The following is a 25,507-nucleotide window of genomic DNA, read 5'->3' as shown; positions in this document are numbered from 1 at the left end:
TCTCAGATTTCCTTACAGTCCAACTCTCATGGCCAACATTAGTGCTGGAACAATAATAGCTTTGACCATATGGACCTTTGTCAGCAAGCTGATCTCTCTGCTTTTTAGTATGCTGTACAGATTTGCCATAGCTTTCTTTCAGGCAAACTGAGACCTGTGAAAGACTTTAGTTAAAAAAGGCCAAAGTTGGGAGGAGAGGGGGAACAGAGCCAAGATGGCAAAGGAAAGGCAGAAACTTGCCTGAGCTCTCCCCAAAACCCCTCCAAATAACTTTAAATAATGCCATAAGACAATTCTTGGAGCAGCAGAGCCTACAGGAGGAGGAGAGATAATATCAAAAAAAAATAAATTAAGGGGTGAGAGAAGAATGCATTGGGAGAAAGGGAAAGGGAGAGGTGGGATGGGGTAAATTATCTACATAAGAGAGGCAAGAAAAAGATTCTACAGTGGAGGGAACAATTCGGGAGGTGACGGAATGAGTGAACCTAACTCTCATCAGAACTGGCTCAAAGAGGGAATATTGTAAAATTATCAGTTGTGAATGACTTGGCTATTCTCAGCAATACAATTATCTGAGACAACTCGGAAGGACTTAGGATGAAAAATGCTATCCATCTCCAAAGAAAGAACTGATGTGTCTGAATATAGACTGAAGCATAATTTTTTTTTTGCTTTATTTTTCTTGAGATGTTTTTATCTGTTTTCTTTCACAACATGACTAATATGTAAATATTTTGCTTGACTACACACATATAACCTTTATGGAATTGCTTGCCTTCTCAAAGGGGGAGGAGGGAGGGAGCAAGGGAGGAAAGAGAAAACTTGGAAGCCGAAGTTTTTTAAATGGATGTTTAAATTGTTTTTACATGTAATTGGGGAAAAATAAAATACTAATTTTTTTAAAAGACCAAGGTGCATCTCCCACTTTATCTGGGGCCATCTCCAAGTCGTACTTATGTATATTTTGTCACTGGACCCAGATGGCTCTGGAGGAGAGAGTGAGGCTGGTGACTTTGCACAGCCCTACCTCACTTAAATCCAAATCACTCCTGATGTCCTGCTTCTCTTTAGGAACAAAGTACAAACAACAACAACAGCTTTCCTTCCAAGGAGCAAGCTTCTTTTAATTTCATGGCTTCAATTGCCATCTGCAATGATATTTGAGACCAAGATTATAAAATGTGACAATGCTTCTATTTCTTCTCCATCTATTTGCCAGGAAGTGATGAGATCAGTTGTCATGATCTCACCTTTTTTAATGTTAAGCTTCAAGCCAGCTTTTACAATCTCTTCTTTCACCCTCATTAAAAGGCATCTTAATCTTTCTCTTTCTGCCACCAGAGTGATAACACCTGCAGATCTAAAATTGTTGCTTTCCTCCCAGTAACCTTAATTCTGACTTTTAATTTTTCAACCTGACATTTCACCTGATGTATTATTCTGCATATAAGTTCAATAAATAAGGCAATGACATACAGCTTTGTTATACTTCTTTCCCAATCTTAAACCAATCAGTGTTCCATGTTCAATTTTAATTGTTGCTTTTTGACGTGCATAAAAGTTTCTTGGGAGATAAGTAAGATGATCTGGCATTCCCATCTCTTTGAGGACTTGCCACATTTGTTGTGATTCATAAAATCAAAGGCTTTAGTGTAGTCAGTGAAGCAGAAGTAAATATTTTTCTGGAATTCCCTTGCTTTCTGCATAATCCAGTGAATGCTGGCAGTTTGGTCTTTGTTCACAGAATGATGGAGTTTTGTGTACATTTATGGGTGCCATTCTTTGGGAATTACACCCTGAAGTGCATCCAATAAAGGGGGACCAAGACCATGCCATATGCAGAACAGTAGAAGACCCAGTAGTTGGAATGGAAAAATTAAGTCTTAATGTAAACATGGTGACTGTTTTCTAGTATTTGGAAAGTGGTAGAGATAGAGAAAACGAATTAGGCTTCTCCTTGACCCCAGAGGGCAAAGTAGAAGTAATGATTAGAAGTTGCAGGAAAGAGGGCATATTCACCATACAAGAAAACACTTTGTAAAAGAAAAAAAGTAGGGATTTCCCCTTTGCTTGAGGCCTTTGAGAGAAGACAGGATGGCCACATGTTAGGAACACTGTAGAGGGGATTCTTTTTCAGATATCAATTGGACTAGGTGGCCTTAGAGTTCCATTCCACCCCTAAGAACGTTTGCTTTAAGCTATAATGTAGAATTTCAGGAATTAGCCAGTAAGCAAGGCAGTACTTTAGGGCAGTTATCTATTTAAGCTTTCCTTAATGAGGAGAGAAGTAGAGACACATGTTAAGAGACAAAAAGGAAGAGGAAAAGATGAGAGGAAAAAGGAAAGAGAAACAAGATTTGGGAGGTCACATGCTTGATCATAGCCATAGGGCTGAAAGGAAAGACCACTGAATGGTAGAATGTGTCATTGAAGGGCATTTAGCGGAAATGTTTATAGGAAAAAACTGAAATCCATATTTTTTTACATGGTATATGTCCCTCAAGGGATCTGCCCTGGGTCCTCTTCTCTTCTCCCTCTATACTACTTCACTTGATTATCTCATTAGCTTCCATGAATTTAATCACCATCTTTCTACTGATGATTCTCAGATCTATCAATCTCTGCTGACCTCCAATCTTATATTTCCACCTGCCTTTTGGTTGGATTTCTGGTAGACATCTTAAACTCAATATGTCCAAAAGAAGATTCATTACCTTTCTCCCTTAATCTTTCCCTTCCTCGTTTTCCCTATCACTGAAGAGGGTAACACCATCCAATCCTCCTTAAGACTCAGGACCTGGATGTCATCTTCGACTTTTCACTCTTCCCCGCCCTGCCCTCCATATCCAATCTGTTGCCAAGAGCTGCTGATTTTACCTTTACGACATCTCTCAAATACACTCTTTCTTTCCTCCGACACTGCTGCTACTCTAGTGCAGGCATTCATCATTTCACACCTTAATTTCTACAAAAAGCAGGTAGTAGGTCTGCCTACCTCAAGTCTCTCCCCACTCCATTCTCCATTTACTCCCCTTCCTCCATTCAGCCACTAAAGTGATTTTCCTAAAGTGAAGATCTGATCAATAAGCTCAAGGAGCTCAAAATGGCCTCCAAATGGAAATACAAAATACTTTCAATACAAAATACAAAATACCATTCAAAATCCAGCCCCCTCTTGTCTTCCTGTCACCTTGCCTTTAAGAGATTTGTGTTAGAAGTACTGTCACTTGGAAGAGGGACGAGACATGTTCTTCTTGAGCCCAAGGGGCAGAAATGGAATAGTTGAAATGTCAGAGAATCAGTTTGAGGTCAGGACAAAATTTCGTAATAATTAAAGAGTCATGAAGTAGAATGGGCTACCTCAGAAAGTACACTGGAGAATTTCAAGTAGAAGCTACACAGCCACTTTGGAGAAATTCCTTAATGGGATGGGGTAAATTATCTTTGAGCACCCTCTTAATTCTGAGATTCTCTGATTCTGTATTCATTTTAGAGTTGGAATTCTATTCCCATAATCCTTCTGGAAATAGGTATTGTTCACTTTTATATGAGGTTTTCTTTAATAAACTTAATATTAATTTCCAAAGATGATTCATAATCTTTTCTCCCCTCAAAATAAATAGGCAACAGGTAGCTGAGGAATCCAAAATGCAAGCTGAGCTGAATGCTGAACGTATAGATTCTTTGAGAAAGCAGTTTCAGTCTGAGAGAGAGACTGCCAGGAAAGCCTCACAACGGGAAACAAATGAGGTAAGATGTGAGGTTATGAAAAACTACTGTCTCTGTCTTCTCTGTATCTGTCTGTCTCTGTCTCTCTGTCTCTGTCTGTCTCTCTTCATTCCTCCCCATGAATCCCTCAAAAAGAGATTGGTGGAAAAGTTCTGAGACTAGTGGTTTCTTCTGCTCACCATCTCTTTAGTACTCTAGTCTCCTTTTCCAGGCAGAGCATATGTAGTTAAGCAAATTCTGCTCTTCATAAGATAGCAATAGGCACTACACTAAAGAAAGCAAGTGATCTGCTTAATACCCTCAATAAAGAACTATCAGTGTGCAAACATTTTTCCTGCTCCATTGGTTATTAAGTGTGATAAGGAAACTTCTGTTTACATATATGAAATTACCTTTCTAATCCACTTAATTAAACCAGCATTTATCAAGCACTTACTTTATGTGCAACAAATAAAAGCAGACCATAGTCTTTTGAGCTTTTCTTTTCCTTTCCCCATTCCTACTGCCACCAGTCAATGGTGTTAAGTTCTGAAGTCTGCCTTCATCACTTTGGTCCAGAGTAATTGTTACATTTTACTTTTGGGGCCATCAGTCTAGAATTTTCTAGGGCTGTGGAGGGCAAGGCCCTTGTCTCTATGGAGCACCTTTGCATTTGAAATATTTAGTTCTCTTTTCATTTGAAAGTTAGCATAGTAAATTCTGACTAGATACTTACTGATTAATTGTAATAAATCAAAAGGAATCTTTAATGAGCAAAATAACTAGAGATTTATTCTGAAGGAATTGCTTAGAAAAGTAATAAAGTGATGAAAGAACTCAAAGTAAGGTAAATGCTTCTATTTGCCATTGTGCTAAGTGCATTAAACCCCAAATTATTATGATACTACTCAATTAGATCCACAACAACTAAAAAGAAATTGACCTAACAAGCCACAAAGAATGACAAAATAAAGAATGCCAGTTGTCTGGATTATGACATGCAACTCCATGGGCAGCCCTTTGAGTTAGTCCAACTGCATATTTGTGTGTGTTTGTGTGTGTATGTGTATTGTCTTGGGCAGGAATTGCATACAAGCTGGGCCAAGAATTAAACAAGAGGAAGCAGATGGATTGAACTGTATTTTGAACATTGCATAGAGATTCTAGCAATGCTATTTCCCAAGAATAAATATTTTGAGAGACCTAAAGGGCAATGGAAAGATTCATGGTGGGCATAACTAGATATTATATAGTAATGCTGATATTAACTTTAGATATTATCCTGCCACCTAATCTAGTACTTTTTCAATGATGAAGTTTTGGGCAAGAAATTGAAGAATGTAGGAGCACAAGTTGTGTTTTCTTCACTGTTAAGAGAATACAGAAAAGAAAAACAATGTGGGAAGTGAGCAGCTGGCTAAGAAGACAATGTCTCAGAAAAGGATTTGGACTTATGGACCATGGCTTAAAAGATAAAAATAACAGATTCTTCGCCAGAGATAGCATATATCTAACAAAGGCTGGTAAGATTATATTTGCTGGGTGCCTTGCAAATCCAACAAAAAAGATTCTAAACTAAAAAAGACAGGAAAAAGGACAAGATTGCTTATATATTGTTGTTGTTTGTCCTTCATTATTGAAGAGGACCATAATAATCAGGGTGATATCATGACTTGCACTGAATTGGATTTAAGTGAGGGAGGGCTATGCAAGGTCACCAATCTCACTCTCTCCTCCAGAGCCATCTGGGTCCAGTGGCAAGATATGGATCAGGATGACTGGAGATGGCCCCAGATGTTTAAGACAATTGGGGTTAAGTGGCTTGCCCAGTGTCATACAGCTAGTAAATATCTGAGATGAAATTTGAATTCAGGTCCTCCTGACTTCAGGGCCAGTGTTCTATTCACTGAGTCACCTAGCTGTCCTTGCTTACATATATCCACCAATTAGATACCATAAAATAGCTAAAATAAAGGAAGAAGAAAAGCAGTTAAAATACCAAAAGTTCACAGGAGACAAAATCCCCCCCGCAAAATGTCCATTAATAAAGCCAGTGGCTTTAATTATTTGTATTGAGATACCCAAAGTTTAGGAAACACACAAGGACTAGAGGTGATAGTGAATTTAACCTCATAAATATCATTGAAATTCGGTGTGATGAAACCCATGTAGAGAAAATCCTGGAATAGTATGACATTCAAACTAGATTTTGGTCAAGCAGATTTCAAAGGGATCAAAGGAAATATAGGCAAGATAATAATGGACTAAAATGGCACAGGGGAAGTTAGCCCAAAAGGTAGAGTTGATGCTCAAGAATGAAAATCTGAAAATAGTCCCTTCTAATGAGAAATAAAATTTGGATCTGTCCAGAGACAGATGATTTTAAAAAGCAATGACTAAATGACTCTTTTTTGTTAGTTTGTTTTTGTGAGGCAGTTGGGGTTAAGTGATTTGCCCAGGATCATACAGCTAGTAAATATTCCGTGTCTGAGGCCGAATTTGAACTCAGGTCCTCCTGACTCTAGGGCTGGTGCTCTGTCTACTGCGCCACCTAGAAGCCCCCTAAATGACTCTTAAAAGTCTACCATGGTCCTGTAAAAATGTATAAGTGTCCAGAGTGGTGAAGCTAAGAATGAGCTGGGTTTTAAGCTATAGTAAGAGGGAAAAAAGGATCAAAGAAAAGATAGCAGTGGAGGAATCTCTGGTAACAGACAAGAGAAAGAAAGTGGAGCCACTTGATTCTTATTTTGCTTCTGGTTTCTCTGCTGAAGAGGAGGATGGCTTCTGCACATGAAATGATAGAAGAGAAATTACTAATAGCAAGTCAGTGTCCAAGTCAGGAGATAGTAAGAGAACACCTTGATGAATTCAAGTCACCTGCTCCAGACATACTCCATTGTTGGAGGCTAAAAAAAAATGGCTGATGATTGGGCCCCTATCAGAGATAGTTGAAAGATACTGGAAACCAGAAGAGGTACCCAAAACTTGGAGAAAGAAAAACTCTGACACAAAAAAGGGAGAACAGTTTGCAAGCTATTGGCCAGTGATCTTGCCTTGCCTTCTTGAGAAAGTTCTAGAAGAAACCATTAAACGATGACTAATAACTTGAAAGGTATGTAGTAGGGGCAGCTAGGTGGCACAGTAGATAGAACACCGGCCCTGGAGTCAGGAGTACCTGAGTTCAAATCTGACCTCAGATGCTTGACACTTACTAGCTGTGTGACCATGGGCAAGTCACTTAACCCCAATTGTCTCACCAAAAAACAAAAAAAGAAAGAAAGGTATGTAGTGATTACATGTTGGCATGGCCTTATTAAAAACAGGTCATTCCAGATTAACTACTTTTCCTTTGTTTTCCACAAACTTAGATGAAGAAAATGCTGTGCATATAGTTAGATTTTAGTAAAGTTTTGGTAAAATATCACATATTCTTCTTCAGAAGAAGTAGAAATACAGAAATATTATGCAATTAAATATTTTTAGAACTGGTCAGAAGGCTGAACTCCAAGAGTGGTTGTTAATTAGCAAGTGTCATCATGGTAGGAGGTCTTCCTTCAAGTACTTCAGGAATCTATGTTTGGCTCCGTACTGCCTAAAATTTTTATGAATGATTTGACCAAATGTTTAGGTGGGATGCTCATCAAACTGCCAGATAACACCAAGTTGGGTTAGATAGCTAACACACTGGTAGATTCAAGATCCAAAAGATTTTGATAGACTAGAGCATTACACTAAATCTAATAAGATGAAATTCAATAGGGACAAATGAAAAGTCTTACACTTGGATAGGATATATCAACTTCTTAGTAGAATGAGGGAGAAATGGTAGGACAGAGTTCTGAAAAAAAAAGATATCAAGGATTTAGTGAACTACAACTCAATGTGAATTAGCAGTGTAATGTGGCAGCCAAAAACAAAATAAAGAAACAGTATAAATTCTATATGCTACAATTTAAGATTGACATAAGCTAGAAAACATCCAGAGGAATGCAATCAAAATGGTGAGAGGCTGTGAGTCTATGTTATATCAGGATTAGTGGAGCATGTTTTAATCTAGGAAAGAGATCTGGGGGAGATTGGTGGGGTAAGGGCAATAATAATAGCTATCTTCAAGTATGTGAAGGTCTGTCATTTGAAGGAGTGTTTCGACTTGTTCTATTTGGCTCCAAAAGGAAGGAGCAATGGAAAGAAGTTGCAAAGAGGTAACTTTATCTGAGTGTCAGAAAATCTTCCCATTACAGATGTCCAAAAAGTGAAATGAGCTACCATTCCAACACAAATCATCAGCATTTCTGTATTACCAACAATATTCAGCAGAAAGTGATGGAAGTCTACCTGTCAACACATACACAGGAACTATATGAACATAATTACAAAACACTTTTTACACAAATAAAAACAGATCTAAATCATTGGAGAAATATTCATTGCTCATGGGTAGGCTGAGCCAAAATAATAAAAATGACAATACTACCTAAACTAACTTACTTATTCAATGTTACACCAAACTACCAAGGGATTACTGTATAGAGTTATAAAAATAGCAACGAAATTCATTTAGAGGAATAAAAGGTCAAGAATATCAAAGGAATTAGTGAAAAAGGTAGGAAAGGAGGAGACCTGGAAATACCAGATCTCAAGCTATACTACAAAACCACAATCATCAAAACAGTTTGATACTGGGTACCCAGTGGTACTGCTACTATTTCTACACCCCCAAAAGAGCACCAAAAAAAGAAAGACCTATTTGTACAAAAATATTTTTATAGCAGCTCTTTTTGTAGTGGCAAAGAATTTGAAACTGAAGAGGTGCCCATCAATTGAAGAGTGGCTGACCAAATTATAATATGTTAAAAGTTATGAAATGCTTTTATACTCTAAGATATTATGAAGGGGGATAGTTTCAGAAAAACCTAGGAAGACTTGTATGAATGGATGCAAAATGAAGTGAATAGAAGTAGAATAACAATTCATACAATAACAATAATATCATAAAAAACAATTTTTAAAGGCTTAGGGATTTTGTTTAACACGATGACCTGCTACAATTCCAAAGGATTCATGCTATCTCCAGATAGTGAACTGATGGACTTGGTGCAAATTGAAGCATATTTTCTTTTCTTTTCTTTGGACATGACTAATATAGGAATTTATTTTGTTTGACTATACATATTTGTAATGGGCTTTTTTTACCTTCTCAGTAGGTAGGAGAGAAGAAAGTTGATAGGGAGAGGATTCAGAACTGAAAATAAAATACAATTGCATTTGAAAAAAAAAGAAATCCTAGGTTCCCCCCCCCAAAAAAAAAAGTCTTTCAAGCATAGGTTGGATGACCACTTGTCAGGTTTGTTATAATGGGGATTCTATTCACATATGGTTTGGACATTTGAAATCCCTTCCAACTCTCAAACTTTGTGATTCTCCCATGCTGGGTTCCACTGAACACAATGATGGCTGGGGCACAATAAGTGGTATAAAAGTTATCCAAATAATGTATAAATAGAAAAGAAAGCAGGCTGATTATATACCGAGGGAAGGAGGGAGCAAATGAATAGTCCAAGGATCCAGTGTCATCAACAGAATATTGTAAAATCTAGAAAAAGTACTTCAACATATTGAGATGCTAAATGGAGGATTTATGTCCAAGCATGAACAAAAATAACACAGGATGAAAAGATGTGGCTCTGTTATGATTGAAACTTTGGATGGAATATCAATATCATTGAGATCACAGATTCATTTAAATAAAATCTGATATTATTGGATGGGCTGAAGAAGAATGGAGAAAGGCTGTGAATAGAGAAAATATTAAACTATTGAATTATCTAACCATGAGGTTAATGGAGTCCTGGATTAAAGTAGAGAGTGTTGAGATAATGAAGGGTCAACTTAGATATTTCAATAGAAGAATTATACAAATTGATGGCTGAAATGGATTTATAGAATAAAAGAGGAGGAAGAGTCAAAAAAGACTAATTTCAAGGTTTTGAGCCTTAGGAGGCAAAAGGATGAAATATGGAAATGAATCTGATATTTTTTCAGATTAATGCATTTTTACTAGATCAAAAATATCACAATTTTTTTTTTGCTTTGTATGTCCTCCCCTAAAGTTTTTTAGGAAATCTCAGAATATAGCTCATTTCTCAGTTTCCACAAGAGCAAATATCTCTACTAGTACTCAATTTAACAAATGCATTTAGAAAGCAAAGGTATCAACTATAGTTCTATCCCCTAGAAAACACAAAAACATATCAATATAATTTTCCTCTTTTTCCATTGATTCTTACTTCCCACTAAGGTCTTAAAGTCCTCCAGACTCAGAATGTCACCCTGTGGTTTGGACCCCAATAAGAAGGAAGTTGAGTTTTATGTTGCCAGTGGGACTGTCACCTTTTTTTTCCTGTAAGTTTCATTTTTCATTGGGGTACCTACAAGGTCCCTCAGAATAATAGCAGTACCTTCTGGTTTGGATTACCCTCCAAATAAAAAAAAAACATAGGGTTGATAAACAAGTAACACTCCAGCATTCTAATGCCTTCCATTTTTACTCCTACCAGAGTGGGACATCTGACTTTATTATACTACTCTGAGGGCCCTGCAAGGGAAATGCACCTGGGACTGCTAGACAGATAATCCCTTTCTCATCAGACCTGTACAGTCTGAATAACAGTACTAACAGAGCAAAATCCAAATCCTTTGCTTTTCTCTTTCCTGGCTTTACTTTTTTCTGTACCAGGGGTCATGTATGCTATCCTATGCTATTCCCCTTCTTTTAATAGAAGGCCAAGTAGCCAAACTTTTGAACTTGGAATCCCATTCACAATGCAGTCCCTAAGACAAGTACAACCCATGATATATTGTCTCTCATCAAAAGTTAGATTCTGGGATTCTGCTTCTGAGGAAATCACCCTTCTCTTACTAGAAGGCCATTCTGAGATTCTCAATCTTGGGGATTCTCAAGGGGAAACATGCAGTATTTCTCACCACTTGATCACAAATTCCCTTTCTCCATAACCGCTCTGCGATTGGGTAATTATTCCATTGCCTTTTCAAGTACTGGGCTAGAAATTTTGCATTGTCCAAGCATTCTCCTCTGTGTCATGCAGATAAGCACTCAGAGCAGCCGTGTTCTTTTGCCCCAAGGCTGCCTTCAAAGGTTCCACTCTTGATTCTAATGTGATCAAAGTATCTCTCCAAAAAGAATGGGACAAAAAGGCCTCCATTTCATAAACTCCATTTCATTGGTCAGTGCAAACAAATGATTTTTCCCAGATTAGTGGGCCCAACCAATTCATCTCTTGGACAACCCCAACAGTGAAACCTGTTCTCCAGGAGATATCAAGGGGCACATCCATACTCTCCATGATGTCATCAAAAGTCCAAAACAAAGGTTCCCACTTTCTAAGTTTACCAGGTTCATTATCATCAGGAGCACCTTTGATCAAACCCCTAAGTTAGACTATCTTAAGTTTTGACGTGATGGTAAGACATCCAAGTGGAGATGTCCTTTAGATGTTAATACAAAATTGAAACTTTTATGTTAAGGGATGTGGAGTAATTGTCTCTATTGTACCAAGCATGGTATAGTTACCATGCACTTTGTTCAACAAGAGGAAAAGGATACTTTGGTTTGGGAATTTGTATGAGTCAACAGAAACCTTCAATAGAAGTAGCAGAGCTAGAAAAAATATTAACTAATGACAAGGAGAATTTAAAAGACTAGAAGGCCCAAATCTTTCCAACATTTCCATAATGCCTAGAATTCAAAAGTAAATGTTATATCAAGATTCTAAACCACAGAAAATTGTCTTAAGACCCTTTTTATTTTTATTTATTTATTTTTGTGAGGCTATTGGGGTTAAGTGACTTGCCTAGGTTCACACAGCTAGTAAGTGTTAAGTGTCTGAGGTCTGATTTGAACTCGGGTCTTTCTGACTCCGGGGCTGGTGCTCTATCCACTGTGCCACCTAGCTGCCCCCAAGACCCTTTTTAAACATTGTTCCCAAGAATTAAACATAAACAGTTGGTGCTGAACTATGAGAATTGTTTTCAAACCATAAACAACTGGATTGTTTTCAGAACTTCCCTTCTGGAAGTTTTTTGAGTTAGACTCTTGGCAAATTTCTCAGGGTCAGGGTAAATGCCCCAGTACTCCAGTGATCTGTGATTTAGTCAGTATGATTACTTTTTCTACCAACATAGATTATACAACCCCTGTATATTTTAGTAGATGGTCTTTCAGAGTTGCTGTGGCTTAAAAATTCATCACCCAGTATTCAACCCAAGCGATGATACTCTTCTAGTCACTGGGCTCATTTTTGGAGCCTTCCGAGCTTGGCATAAGACTTGTCAGATCTTGTGCTTTACTGACACAGCCTTTAACCATCAGGAGAAATCTCTATACCACAATAAGGCATTCAACTCTCCTGCTAAAAAGAATATAAGAGAAGTTATTGATATAAACTTACATAACTGAAAGTTATTGTTATAAACTTATGTAACTAAAATTCACTTGGTTTTATCTGTGCCCTACAGCTGAGGAAAGCCCTTGATGATGCCAACTCCAGATCAGTGGAAGTGTCTCGAGCCAACAGAGAGCTGCGGCAGAAAGTGGCAGAACTAGAAAAAACAGTAGCCAGTCTCAAGGAAAAATTAAAGAACCAGAAAGCCCAGATCAGGCACCATTTGTCTTCCAAGGCTCAAAATGTCCAGAATACGGAGAGAATGAAGGTTGTATGAAGGCCCTCTGTCACAAGGAATCATCTTAAGTCCCCTTGTTAACACTGTCCCCTGGACTGAAATATAAGCAATTGATGCCAGGAGAAGAAATTTTCAGAATATTTACTAGCTTGTGGTGGCTTTGGGAAATACTAGCAACAGCTGGGAAATGGGAAGGTTGCCTTGAAAAGCCAATAAACATTTATTAGGCCCTTACTATGTGCCAGGCACTGTGCTAAGCACTGGGGATAGAAAAAGCTCACAATCTAACAGGGGAGACAAAACATGAAAAGAAGCTGAAAAGTGGGAGGGCAGAACAAGGGGGCCACCCAGCAGCAGAGCATCATGTAGTCTTGCAGCAGGGCTGGGAAGTGATCTGAGGAGGTGAAAGTTTCAGAGTTGATTTCATCTTGAAGAATGATGAGTTTCTGGAGCCCATGGAGCCCAGGAAAGCTACTGAGAGAAAAATGAGAATTCCCCGGGTTCCCTCCTTACATGGTAGAGTATGGGAGAAGTCCCCAGATGTCCTCCCCCACCACCTGCTCAAACCAGAGGGAGAGAGGAGCCCAGGGATGAGGTGCTGAAGAGGTATGAGTGTCAGGGTGGATTTGATCTTGCAGAATGATGAGTTTCTGGAGACCAAGAAGTCCAAGAAAGCAGGCAGGTGGGAAGTGATGAGGAGCACTGCCTGAGTGGCCTCCGTAAATGGTGGAGGATTAGAGAGGGACTCCCAAATGGCTACCCTCCATCCTCTCCAATCAGAAGGAAGGAGGGCCCCAGGGGCAGGTGATGCTGAAGAAGTGTAAGTTTCAGAGTTGATTTCATCTTTCAGAATAGTAAATTTATGGAGATAACGAAGTCCAAGAAAGCACTTGGGTAAGAAATGATGAGAATTTCCTGGATGTCCTCTTTGGATGGTGGAGGATCTGGGATGAGCTCTCCAATGTCCACCATCCCCCCAATCCAATCACAGGGAGGGATTCTAGGGGCAGGGAGTGCTGAGGAGGTATGTTTCAGAGTTCAATTCATCTTGCATAATGATGAATTTCTGGAGAGTGTAAAGTCCAGAAAAGCAACAGGGTAAGAAATGAACAATCTACTTTTTTTCCCCAACAGTAAATATTGCTGTGAAGATACTGTTGTAAAAATGGGATATGCACTAGCCACCAAACGATTCCTTCTCACATTGATCAGACTGGAGCTTGCTCTTCAGTACCAGTAGACCAGATATGAAGAAAAGCCCACTCATGCTATATGGTTCTATGCATCCTGCTGGCAAATTGGGCAAGTAGATTTTCCGTGATCTTATTTACATTATTCCCCATTTGTTTTCAGCAAATAGAAACAGAATTGAGGCAAATGGAGCTAATTAAGGATCAATATCAGAAAAAGAATTATGAACAGGTAGATACTTTTTACTAACTTTGTGTTTATCCTAGAATACAAAAATCCCACACTTGCTCATGATCATTTCAATCTATTTTTTTTTTTTGGTGCCTTTCCAGTCATTGAGCATCCAGAAATTTGTGACTGAAATGGCCACTCTACAGCGGGAAATGCAAATATTAGCAAAAAGCCAACATGATTCCTCAGCACGAAATAAGCAACAAGAACTACGACTAGAGGCAGAACGAAAAATAAGGCAAGGATTGGAGAGTCGATGCCAGGTAAAGAGCTTCTGTTTAGGTCAGAGGCGGAGTCATCCACAATCACATGATAAAGCCCAAAATAATAGCGTGTGCACTTCTGAATACAGTGGAAAAACCTTAGTCTACCCTCATGTATACAAATAGGAAATTTGGGCCTATACCCCTACTAATACCTGGAAGGAGATTATAGCACTGACTACCAAAAATAGCACTTAAAGGATTATTAGAACAAAGCTCACATTCTTCAAATATAGTTGACTATATATGGCCTCAAAAGATATTTGAGATCTCCTTTTCTCAGGGTTTTCCTACTTCTTAAAATCTACACTGTAGAAAGTATTGCTATTCTAGCAATATTAGTCAGTAAGTGCAGGGTTAGAAGTATTCTGAGTGCTAGGGACACATAAATATATAAAATAACCCTTGTTCTCAAGAAGCCTACATTCTATTAGGGGAATCAAAATATACCTTTATAAATATATCTAGAATAAAGCCATACAAAGTTAACACAAGGTAGTTATGGAGAAAAGATCTTAAGAGGATCAAGAAAGGCTTTTTAAATAAAATTTTTATGTATTTCATAAGGTATTTCCCAATTACATGTAAAAAAAATTTAACATTCATTTTTTTAAAATTTTGAGTTCCCTGGGGCAGCTAGGTGTTGCAGTGAATAAAGTACCGGCCCTGGATTCAGGAGGACCCGAGTTCAAACCTGGCCTCAGACACTTGACACTAGGAGTGACCCTGGGCAACTCACTTAACCTTCATTGCCCTGCCCCCCCCCCCAAAAATTCGACTTCCAAATTCTTTCCCTCACTCCCATTCTTCCTCTCTCTTTGAGAAGGCAAGCAGTTTAATATTTATTATATGAAGAAAAGCTTTAGGAAAAAGGTAGAGCATTGTATCTTTTTCTAAAATAAAATTTCTCCCATTACATGTAAAAATAATTTTAATCAATCTTTTTTTATTTTGAGTTGCAAATTTTCTCCCTCCCTCACTGCCCTCCTCCTTTCCTGAGACAGTAACAAAGATGCAATGATGTGTGAGAAACAGAAAGAAGTCCAATTTTGTTGGACCATAGAGTATAGGGAAGGAATACCATAATGAGGCTAAAATGATAGATTGGAATCAAGTTATAAAAGTAGGGCTTTACAAGCCAAACAGAGGATCTTACATTTTATCCTAGAGATAACAGGGCAGTCAGACAATTAATAGTTATTAAATGCCTACTATATACTAGTCAGGGCTACTGGGTGGCACAGTGGATAGAGCACCACACTTGGAGTCTTGAAGACCTGAGTTCTAATCCAGCCTCAGATACTTACTAGTTGTTTGACCCTGGGAAAGTCACTTAATCCTTGTTTCCCTCAGTTTTTTCATCTGTAAAATGAGCTGGAGAAAGAATTGGCAATCTACTCCACTATCTTTGCCAAGAAAACTCCAAATAGGGTTACAAAGAGTCAGTCACGACTGAAATGACTGAATAACAACAACGACATACCAGTCACTATGCTAAGACTAGGGATACAAAGATAGTCATAAGGCCGTGTCTGTCTTCAAGGAGCTCATACTCTACTGAGAAAGACAATATATAAACACCTTTGTATAGACAAGCCATAAACAGAATTCATACAATGGTATGATTCTAAAGTTTAGGACTTTAGAAGGTTGGACTCAAAGGAAACCATGGAAAGTAGGAGGCAGAACTGAGGAGGAAGAGAATTCTGGACAAAGGGGACAGCTAAACACAATTCCTAGAGCCAAAAGATGAAGTATCTAGTGTAAGGAACAACAAGGAGGCTTGTGTCATTGATTAGTAAAGTATGTGGGAGGAGTGTGGCATATGCATTGGAAAGTTGGTAGGGTGGGAAAGCTTATGAAGGAATTCAGATGTCAAATAGAGAATTTTATATTTGATCCTGGAGGTAATAGGGAGCCATTGGAGTTTACTGAATTGAGGTATGATGTGGCTTAGGAAGATCACTTGCACAGCTAAGGAGAGGATGGACTTGTAGCAGACAGACCAACCAGCATCCTTTTGTAATAGGCCAGCTGTAAAGTGATGAGGGCCAGTGCCAGGGTGGTATCAAAGAAAATAAGGGAGTGGATATAAGAAATGTTACAAATGGACAGGCCTGGGCAACAGATTGAATATAGAAGGTGAGATAAAGTGAGGAGTTGAGAATAACACTGAGGTTGGAAGCCTGAATGACTGGAAGGATGGTAATGCCCTGGAAATAGGGCAGTTAGGAAGAGGGAAGGATGTGAGAGGAACGATAATGAGTTCAGTTTTGGACGAATTCAGTTTAAGATGTTTACTGGACATCTAGTTCTAGATGTCTCATAGGCCATGGGAAATGTGATTCTGGAGGTCAGCAGAGAAGTTAAGGCTGGACAGGTAATTTGACAATTATTAACATAGAGGTGATAATTGAATACACAAGAGCTGGTGAAGTCGCAAAGTGAAGTAGTAGAGAAGGAGAAGAGGGCTCAGTAAACAGCCCTGGGAGACATCCATGGCTATTGGACAAGTGGGTGTGACCTGGTAAAAAATCCAGCTAGGGAGACTGAGAAGGAGTGGTCAGATGTATAGAAGAAGAATTAGGATAGAACAGGGTCACAAAAACATGGAAGAGAGTATCCAGGAAAAGAGGACAATTGTCAAAGGCTGCAGAGAGGTCAAGAAGCACAGGTATGTAAGAAAAGGCCACTGGGTTTGGCTATTAATAGATGGTTGCTAACTTTGGAGAGAGATATTTTGAATGATGAGGTCAGAAACTAGGCAGTAAATAGTTCAAAAGAGAGAAGATTGTGGAAAGGTGCCTTCTTTCTTTCCAGTTGATGGCAGCTATCAGATGTAAGCCAGGATGGGGCTTACAAAATTATGGAGGACGAAACAGTCATATGTAATGTAGTTCCTCTTGCAGGTGTGTTGTTGTCAGTACCACCAATTATTTAACCTTCATAGAGCTCCCTCACCAACCAGACCTGACAGAACTCACAAATTAGGATACAAGACTAAACAAGGTTATGTTATCTACCAGATTTGTGTTCACCATGGTGGATGAAAGCATCCATTTCCCAAAGGTGCAATGTATGGCAAAACTGTGTCACATTGTCCATCAGCTGAAGTTTTCTGGGAGCCTTCAGAGTCCTGGATACCACTGTGGGGATATGAGAGTCTTGAACTTCTACTGGGTAGGTGGAGACTCAACCTATAAATCCTTTTAGGTTATTCTTATTGACCCATTTCATAAAGCTATCAAACAAAACCCTGACACTCAGTGGATCACCAAATCAGTGCACAAACACAGAGGAATGAACAGGCTTGCCTCTACTGGCCAGAAGAGCCAAGGTGTTACAGAGGGTCACAAGTTCCATCATACTATTGGTAGATCTTGTTGATGTAGTTTGGAGAAGGTCCAATATCTTCCAACTGCATCCTTACCTCTAATGCACATTAATTTGTAAATATGTTGTTATTGTTCAGTCATTTCAGTCATATCTGACTCTTCATGACCCCATTTGGGGTTTTCTTGGCAAAGATACTGGAGTAGTTTGCTGTTTCATTCTCCAGCTCAGCTTGATGAGGAGGAACCTGAGGCAAACAGGGTTAAGTGACTTGTCTGTGGTCACCCAGCTAGAAAGTGTCTGAGACCAGATTTGAACTCAGGAAATTAGTCTTCCTGACACCAGACCCAGTGCTCTATCCACTGTGCCACCCAACTATAAACTTACCTTCTCAAGTTTATTCAGTAGGAGACTTACATGGAGACTTACTTATGTTGGCTACATTGGATAGGGGGGCGTGGAGTGAAAGTGGAGAGGCCTGAGCTCCCTTCAGAGATTATTGCAATAGTGCAAAGAAGAAGTGATGAGGGCCTGAAATAGGGTATGAATGTGTGAGTACAGAGGAGTTCTATGTAATAGATGTTGTAGAGGTAAAAATAATACCTAGCACCTGATTAGGTGTGTGGAGTGAAGGAGAATGAAGAGCTGAGTATAACATCAGAGTTATGAGCCTAGAGGACTCCAAGAATAGTAGGGACATCAACTTAAATAGGAAAGTTCAGTACAGGGACATATTTTGAAGAAAAGATAATGATTTCTATTTGGACCTATTTGAGATATCCAAAAGTTTGGGTTATCTATTGTCTTAAGAATTTCCTCCCCTGTCTGTGTTGTTTTTTTTTTTTTTTTGCAACATGACTAATATGATAATATGCTTTGCATGATTAAACATTTATAACCTGTAGCAAATTGCTTACTGACTCAGGAAGGGAACAGGAGAGGGGGAGGCAGAAAATTTGGAAATCAAAAAAATTTTAATGTTTAAAAAATGCTTTCCATGTAACTGGGAGGAGGGATAAAATATTATTTTAAAAGAAGAAAAAAAATTTTTTTAAGTGAGGCAATTGGGGTTAAGTGACTTGCCCAGGGTCACACAGCTAGTAAGTGTTAAGTGTCTGAGATCAGATTTGAACTCGGGTCCTCCTGAATCCAGGGCCAGTGCTCTATCCACTGCGCCATCTAGCTGCCCCAGAAGAAAAAAATTTAAAAGAATTGCCTCCTCCACTATCTCTAAAGGGCTATAAAACTGTGCACAGTCTTTGTTTTAACAAGTCAGGGCTCAATTTATTGTTTTGTTGCTTATCTAGACTTAAGAAATTGATGTAGAAAATGTTACTAATACAAAATAAAGTGAAAAGTGTGTCCTGGGTAAGTTTTTTAGTTGCTTAATCAATGTTTATTAATTAAAATTTCAATATCTTCTCATCATTCTTTCTTTTTTTAATAAAACTATTTTATTATTTTCCAGTTATATGTAGAGATAGATTTCAACATTTGTTTTCATAAGATTTCCTATTTCAAATCTTTCTCCCTCCCTCCTCTCCCTCCGCCCTCCCCAACACAGCAGGTAATCTGATATAGGTTATATATGTACAACAACATCAAACATATTTCTGCATTAGTCATGTTATAAGAGAAGAATCAGAGCAAAAAGGAAAAACCTCAAAAAAAGAAAAACAGCACCACCCAAAACAAAAGAAATAGTATGGTTCAATCAGCATCCATATTCCACAGTTCTTTTTTTTTTTCTGGAGTTGGAGAGCCTTTTCTATCATGAGTCCCCTAGAACTTTCTTGTACCTTTGTATTGGTGAGAAGAATCTAGTCTATCACAGTTGATCAACACATAATGTTTTTGATACTGTGTACAGTGTTCTTCTGGTTCTACTCATCTCACTCATCAGTTCATGCAAGTCCTTCCAGGTTTCTCTGAACTCCTCCTGCAGAGATCATGTAAATGAGGACAGAGCAGCCAGACTGAAGCACTCACAATTCCCATCCTTATTGCTTCCATCTCACTAGCAGGGCCCATCCTTTCACACTTTTACTACTTGTCTGTCAGCTGCCAAAGCTATTTGCTCAATGAACAGAAATAGCATTAAATAAAGATCTTTTGCATGACTTTCCTCTGCAGGAAATGGAAGAAACAATCAGGCACCTAAGAAAATGTAAAGAGGTAACGGAACATAAACTTAGAGAAGCCAGTGTGGAATCGGAACAGGTGAGCCAGAAGCATGGACGTAAAAGACAGGTACAGAGTTTTAGTCTCTTTCTTTAGCCAAACGGCTTTAGCCATTAACAAGATTTTCTATACCAAATAGTGTTTAGTTTAGCAACACCCTTAACTTTGATTAACATAGCATTATGTAAAAATACTCAGCCTCAAGTACCTACTACAAAGTATGTAATTCTACAATTAGAGATGAAATTACTTATTGACAGGCATTATGGAGGATAGAGGACTTTAGCATAAATTAATGTACTTGTTGACTGTAATTAGTGAATTTGTTCATTGGTCTTCTCCCACTGATGTTTTATCTTAAATTATGTTCTTCATGGTAAGTACTTAAGCTTTTCAATCAGACATCATCTTGAATGTTACTTGGATATTGCGTGGTTTTGATTTATCTGTTCGTTTGGGGGAAGGAAGGAAAAATCCCATCTTTGTCTTTATCCTTAGTCATTTAAAGGCAAACAGTGTAACTGTAGTATATAAAGAATCACAGAGGAAAATGTATCTTTTTTAGTTCTTTGCAAAAGAGGGCCTACAACCGAGCAGATCTGAGCTGACCTTGTTGTGGAAACACAGAGCAGGCGGCAGGGACACCTTTCTTTGATCTGGAGAATTAGGAGAGCCTGCCCTCAAAGGCCATTTTGTAGGCAGTAGTTATTTATAGGTTGCCCAGTTCATGCTGATAATTTGGAAATTTGTGAAACTGGAAAAGTAGAAAGGTCATAGATTTAGAACTAAAAGGTCTCTTAGGGGTCACCAGGTCCAGCTTCCTTGTTTTACAGATGAAGAAACTGTACAGACATGGTAAGTAATTTGCCAAAGGATTAATAAATTTCTGAGGCAGGATTTGAACTTTGACTCAAAGGCCTGTCCTGCCTTTTACCTGAGAAGGCAGCCCCTGGAATAGTGATTCTATTCTCGTCTCTTCCAGCACCTCCAGGGCTACCTTTAGAATTAGGAAGACATGAGTTCAATATCTCCCTTTAATACACATGGGCAAGTCACATAACTTTTCTATGCTCTGAGCCCTCTATAATTATGGTTTCAAACAAGTTGCCCATCTGTGTCAGGGAAGGGTTTTTCCACACTAAGATTTCCTTAAACTGATGAAATCACAGGTTTGGAGCAAAAAAAAAAAAAGTCTGAGAAGACAAGAAGTAACAAGCCTGTTAGAAACAGGCTAGCAGGGGCAGCTAGGTGGCGCAGTGGATAGAGCACCGGCCCTGGAGTCAGGAGTACCTGAGTTCAAATCCGGCCTCAGACACTTAACACTAACTAGCTGTGTGACCATGGGCAAGTCACTTAACCCCAATTGCCTCACCAAAAAAAAAAAAAAGAAAGAAACAGGCGAGCAGCATAAAACAACATACAATCTTCCTCAGAGGTCATCATCTTCCCTAAGTCAACTGTTGTACAAGAAAAGGTTTTAAGGTGCTTGATTTCAGAATCTGACCCATTCTACCCAGATATACACTTTGTATCAGACTAATACATTGCTACATTTGTGGCTATTCCTTTTTTCTGACTCCCAATCATTCACATTCTCAGATAACAGCTAACCTAGAAGAAGCTCATCGCTGGTTCAAGTGCAAATTTGATGGCCTACAACTGGAGCTTACCAAAAACCGGTTACAGCGGCTTCCTCAGGAAGATAGGTGGAAGGAAGACATAACTTTTGCAGTATGGACATCTTAATTTTCATATTGGATCACTTTTAAGTAACTAATTACCAGAGCTGTTTCTTTATCTTTACTTCCAAACTATACCCCAATCTATTGGCCTTTTAAACAATGAGAATTGTGGATTCAAACTGCTGATGTAGGTTTTTTCCTTCTCAAAATAATACAAGTTCGTATTCCTATTTTTCTGAAACTTGTCTAAAACCTGATAGTGATGCTTTAATATTACGTATAACAAGAAGAAAATTCAGGACCCTTCTTCCACAAAATTCCTTCTGTGTTTTATCTTCAACAGGATGGCCATTCAAGGTATAATAGGATACCTACCCAGTCCGCATTGCATCGCTGGGAGACTAAACAGCAGCTTAGATACATGTCCAAGAAGTACCAGTCAGAGATGGACAGGAAGTGAGCCCCTCCAACAACAGCTAAAAAAGCATCTAAAATCACTACTATAGCTCCATAGTCATGTGAGCCTCAGGACTTTGGCTAACTTGAATTTCTTGATGCTGGCTGAAGATTTCATTTCAAGATTGTCCATTTACGAACTATTTTCTATCAACAGGGAAAAAAATTAAGCCCAAATCCCCACCTATACACATAAAATTTGTATGTATTAGTTATAGGGAATACTGTGGAATCCTTTAATATATTTTTAATTTTAAAAATTATTTTAATAGAATACTTTAAGATATTTCTAATCTAAATCACCATTAAAACATTTATAAAACACCAAATTCAATGGCTACTTTTGTTTCAACATAGATTTTAAGCTTCTAATATCCTGTAAGCAATTCATGAAACAAGACTGTGTATATAGAACCATAAGGAGAAGGAATTTGCTGTCTATTTTTGTCAATTTTCGTACATGTCTCCCTATAATCCTATGTGGGCATCCTCCCAGTATACTGGAGACTTTTACCCAAGATATATGTACTGATAAACCAGGTCTACAGGTTATCTGTTCAACTAAATGGCATAGTCTAGTCGATATTCTTCATCCACTTGGTTGTTTCTAAATGGATAATTAAACCAAACAACAGTTATTATGGATCTCATTGAGAAGGTTTGGTTATGTTGTAAGACTTATAATGCAGTCAGAACGCTGTCATCCAAAAACATGAAGGACTTCAACATACACAGGTAAAGTATATAGGAAATTTCCCTTTCATTTGGATGTCCTGAATGACAATGGCAAAAATCCTTGCTGAGAATAGGTCTCCTTGTTTCATGCCTCATTTGATATAATCAGAGGGTAGTAAAATAAAATTATCCCTCATTACATCCTTCAAAGAATCTAACTTACCATCTGCATGGGATGCCCTTATTGGGGGAGAGCTTTTTAAGGAGACATTTTTCACTGCTGAATAAAATGCTTTTTTATAGTCCAGAAATGACTATAAAAGTAGAAGTAGAATGAGATCTTAATTTTTTTGCACCTTCCAGTGATTTGTATTATTGTCCTTCATTCTTTTTTTTCTTTTTCTTTCTTTTTTTTTTTGTGAGGCAATTGGGGTTAAGTGACTTGCCCAAAGTCACACAGCTAGTAAGTGTCAAGTGTCTGAGGGCAGATTTGAACTCAGGTCCTCCTGAATCCAGGGCCTGTGCTTTATCCACTGTGCCACCTAGCTGCCAATTTGTGTTATTATGAAGTTGTCTCAAGCAAAGTTTGATTTACAAGAATCTGGCTGTTCCATTCTTATACCTTGATTAGAGATGTTCTATAGGCATGTGTAGATTATTCTCTTTTTTAATCATAAAAGCATTTTATTATTTTCCAGTTATGTATAAAAATAGTTTTCAACATTTGTTTTCGTAAGATTTTTAGTTTCAAATTTTTCTCCCACCCTCTGCTCTCTGCCCCCTCCTGAAGACAGAAAGCAATCTGATATAGGCTATATATGTACAATCACATTAAACATATTTCTGCATTAGTCATGATGTGAAAGAAGAATAAGAACAAAAGGGAAAAACCTTGAAAAAGAGAAAAAAAATTAAAATGTAGAAACAGTACAGTTCAATCTGCATTCAGAATCCACAGTTCTTTTTTCTGGATGTGGAGAACATTTTCCATCATGAGTCCTTTGGAATTGTCTTGGGTCATTGCACTGCTGACCGGATTTGAACTCAGGTCCTGCTGAATCCAGGGCCAGTGCTTTATCCACTGTGCCACCTAGGTGCACCCTATTTATTACTTCTTTTAAAAGAGTGCTATATACCCTTTGACCCAGTAATACCACTACTAGTTCTGTATCCCAAAGAGATCATATGTGAGAAATACCACTCCAATAACTTCTGTAACTCAGCGTTGGTGATGTGTCGAAGGCTCGTTTACTGTCATTCTTGCGAGAATGGGCCACCCCTTGTCCAGCTGGTGGGTGACTTAAAATGGAGGCTCCCAGGCTGGTTTTTATCTCCTCTCATCCCTAACACAAAATGGCCCCTCCCCTTTTTCACCATTATTTTGATTACTCGAGGGCCAAAAACTAGCTAATTGGAATGCAGTATTTCTTAGCCAATGGGGGAAGTGATATAGGGACAATTCTTCCATTCCTCCCTTATACCAACTGCTCAGGAGCAGACCTAATTGTGACCAGGCAGAAAAACCTGGAAAGACCTAAGTGGAATGATGTGAGTGAAACGAGCAGAAAGAACATTGTACACAGTAACAGCAACACTGTGTGATGATCAACTGTGATAGACTTAGCTCTTCTCAGCAGTGCAATGTGTAGATTATTCTCATAAAGATTTTGTATGTAAAACTCAAATGAATCTGTAATCTTAACAATAGAGTAGTGCCTCCAGAAATGCAAATCACCACCCAGCGCTGTCTTACAAAATGGTATGCTTTGTCCCTGGTTTCTCATAGTTCACTTGAGTAATTGGAAGATCCACTTAATGTATTAAGGAATCTTCCTCTAATTCTCACAGCACTGAAACAAACAATTAGTTTCCGTTGTCCCTCATTCTCTTTACATGAACAAACCATTTTTAAAGCAAACAGTTCTTTGATGATATCTTTTATGCCCTTTATCCTTTTTAATTACTTGTAACATGTTGTGGTATATGCTCACATCTACCATCCATCTCATCTATCTCTCCATTGCCCTTTGTGTGAGCCTCAACTTCAATTCCTGGGAGTCTGTAACATTCCATAACTCATTAATCAATTAACAAGACTTAATTAAATGCCTACTATGTGCTATTATTTGGTGGAAGAATATTAGTATTAAAAAGTTGAGCTTTGTTTCAGAAAGAAATTTGGGGTCATTAAAAAAAAACTTTGCAATTTCTTAAAAGCAATTTATATACTGCTTTCCTTTTCCTGTTCAATTCTGGTCCCAACTCATTGTCCATTTGAAGTTTCTGTACAAGACAGACAGGTAGATAGATAAAGGTTGATAGATAATAGAGATGATAGATGGATGGGTGAATGGAGAGATAGAGAGGGGATAGATTGGATAGATAAGATAGATTCTCCATGGGTTATCCATTCAACCACAGTTAGAACAAAAGGCATTCTTCATCTTCTTGAATTCTCTTCTTGGAAAGCAATGTTCTGAGAGGAGAGCTTTTGCATCATCTTGCCCCAGAACCAGGCCTCCATACCACTTCCAGGCCATCTCTGTATCCCACTGCCTACTCCTGCTTAATTGGATCTCTGCTAAATCCTCCATTAAACTTGTTTTTCCTTCCATTTCTTCTTGCTATTTTATGAGCTGACACTACTCAATCTTCAACCACTCTCTTCTGTAAGTTTTTTACAACTATATGTTCTAAGACAATTTGTTTCATCTGCCATTGGTGTCTGTTGTCTAAGGTTGTTTCTAAACTAGAGGTTCCCTTAATTTTTTCATTACATCCATTGTCCTATCATCATTCACACCTTGCCAAACCCCAACCCTGTAGTGCTCCCACCATCTATTCCACCTCTTCAATTTGTGTGCTGCTGAATAGAGCTGGACGAAGGCACAAAACTGCTAGTTGAGTCCACTACAAATTTAACCTAATTTCAACTGGTTCTTTATCGCCCCAAGGCGATCCTTCTGCTCCTCCCTAGTTGGTTCTTTGCTCCTCTCACTACAGTGGATGTTCCTAATCATCCTATCTCTCCTCATACTTCCTATGGTGTCTTTCTCTGCTAAGGACCACACCTCATACTTCACTGGA

The 25,507-nt window shown here is 38.4% G+C and overlaps 1 protein-coding gene and 1 pseudogene across 1 annotated transcript in view; both read left to right on the top strand.

Annotated features, from left to right (window-relative positions):
• Positions 1 to 21,749, top strand: part of CCDC150 (coiled-coil domain containing 150) — a 98,083-nt gene extending 76,334 nt beyond the window's left edge. Inside the window, exons 20-26 of the mRNA XM_043995812.1 lie at positions 3,624 to 3,750; positions 12,244 to 12,438; positions 13,762 to 13,830; positions 13,932 to 14,093; positions 19,560 to 19,646; positions 21,207 to 21,338; positions 21,633 to 21,749. Coding sequence (XP_043851747.1) covers positions 3,624 to 3,750; positions 12,244 to 12,438; positions 13,762 to 13,830; positions 13,932 to 14,093; positions 19,560 to 19,646; positions 21,207 to 21,338; positions 21,633 to 21,749 — 889 coding nt within the window. The remainder of the gene's footprint in view (positions 1 to 3,623; positions 3,751 to 12,243; positions 12,439 to 13,761; positions 13,831 to 13,931; positions 14,094 to 19,559; positions 19,647 to 21,206; positions 21,339 to 21,632) is intronic.
• LOC122746135 lies at positions 14,140 to 17,480 on the top strand (annotated as a pseudogene).
• Positions 21,750 to 25,507: the final 3,758 nt, after the last annotated feature.

This window comes from Dromiciops gliroides, chromosome 3 (genome assembly GCF_019393635.1).
Source record: "Dromiciops gliroides isolate mDroGli1 chromosome 3, mDroGli1.pri, whole genome shotgun sequence".
In the NCBI taxonomy this organism is placed as follows: Eukaryota; Metazoa; Chordata; class Mammalia; order Microbiotheria; family Microbiotheriidae; genus Dromiciops; species Dromiciops gliroides.
This window is presented reverse-complemented; position numbering and strand designations above follow the sequence as displayed.